The 1,498-nt window shown below is 40.9% G+C and overlaps 1 protein-coding gene across 1 annotated transcript in view; it reads left to right on the top strand.

Annotated features, from left to right (window-relative positions):
• LOC108799965 (alpha-2-macroglobulin-like) overlaps positions 1-1,498 on the top strand; it is a 78,182-nt gene that overhangs the window by 1,191 nt on the left and 75,493 nt on the right. The window contains exon 2 of the mRNA XM_018571915.1: positions 727-929. Coding sequence (XP_018427417.1) covers positions 727-929 — 203 coding nt within the window. The remainder of the gene's footprint in view (positions 1-726; positions 930-1,498) is intronic.

The raw sequence follows: 1,498 nt of genomic DNA, 5'->3' as shown, positions 1-1,498 counted from the left end.
GGACGTGTATACACGCCCAGTTACATCCAAGAAGCTCCCGGCAGGCCGTGTATACACAGCGGCTGGCCGGGAGGTAGTTTAAAAAAATTATTATTTATTTATTTCACTTTATTTAAAATGTTTATTTCATTATTTTTTATATCAATTATTTTTTTCTATTAATTTTCTTCCCACCTAACTTTAAGCTAACAAGCCCCTGTGTGATAGCATTTGGAGGTGACAGGTTGTCTTTATTGAACTTATCACCTCCAATACAGGAGTTCTAGCACAGCAGTGCTGGAACTCCTGTGACAACTGAGGGGAAGGCTGTCGGCAAGATTACTTGTAAACAAACGAACGACTTCCCAGCTCTACATTTAGCTCTGCTTGCCTAAAGTCACTGCACTTTGATAAAGGGAACTTCCTTGTCTCCAAAATGTCTGTCTTCAAGAGTGCTGGATATTCGCTAATTACTGTAAAAAAGGGATACATAGATTGATTTTGCACATACGGCGTAATGTGTAGTGAGAGATGATGTTTGGAATCACCAGAAGAAACTGTGATAAAAGGACCACAGTATGGATAGGTAAAGATAAAGCCTGATCAGGAAATACTCGGCTCCCAAGCATGGCTATACACAGGTTGTATTTTGATGTAATGTCAAATGTTAAGTTGGCTTTTAAGATTGGTAAACACAAGTCCTTGGTCTTCAGTATATAATCACCCAATTGCTATTGTTCTCCTCAGACACTATGCAGTCATCTTCCCCTCAGAGTTCCGCTCCGACCATCCTGAGAAGGTCTGTATACAACTGGAGGGAGCTCAGGGAGAGACCCGAGTAGAGATATCACTAAATCTGGATAAAGAGAACACCACCCTCGCAGAGAAGACCTTCAAAGACTCTACATTCACCTGCATCCAACTACAGGTAAAATCCCCCAGTGAAGGGAATGATCTGAACCATGTGTTCATGTTATTGGATGTCCAGTAAGACAGAAAAATAGGTAAATGTGAGATGGCCTGTAGCAAATCCTTCCATCCCATCTGCCAACTACCTTTTGTTTATGGAGACAATTGACTTTATTCAAAATGCGATGGTTTCGCCATGGCTGTGAATCCTGAGGTACGCATAGCTCTAATCTTAGATGGAAATGAGAGATTCTCTTTAAAGGATAAGTTCACTTTTTGCAAAAATGAAAAAAATGCATAATTAGTAATATATTAAAACAATATGCATTTCTTTTATATTTACATTCAAGTCTGGAAAGCATTGTAATTGTGATCACTCGATCACAGCTGCAAAGCTCAGGCTTCTGAACATACTCTCGCAGGCAGAGCTCATACGGAGGTTTGGAGTTTGTTAGGGGAGATGGGGAAAGGACGGCTGGACTTAAACTGTACTAAATCACCTCATACAGCGTCCAGCCGTCCTCGCTCTTAGTAGATGCGGGAATATGGACAGCTTTACCGCATTTAACCTGAGCGAGGACGGCTGGACATTGTATGATGTGATTTAATG

This window comes from Nanorana parkeri, unplaced genomic scaffold (assembly GCF_000935625.1).
Source record: "Nanorana parkeri isolate BGI_ZX_2015 unplaced genomic scaffold, ASM93562v1 scaffold1863, whole genome shotgun sequence".
Lineage (NCBI taxonomy): Eukaryota > Metazoa > Chordata > Amphibia > Anura > Dicroglossidae > Nanorana > Nanorana parkeri.
Note: the sequence above shows the minus strand (reverse complement) of the source record. Positions and strands in the feature narration are given on the sequence as shown.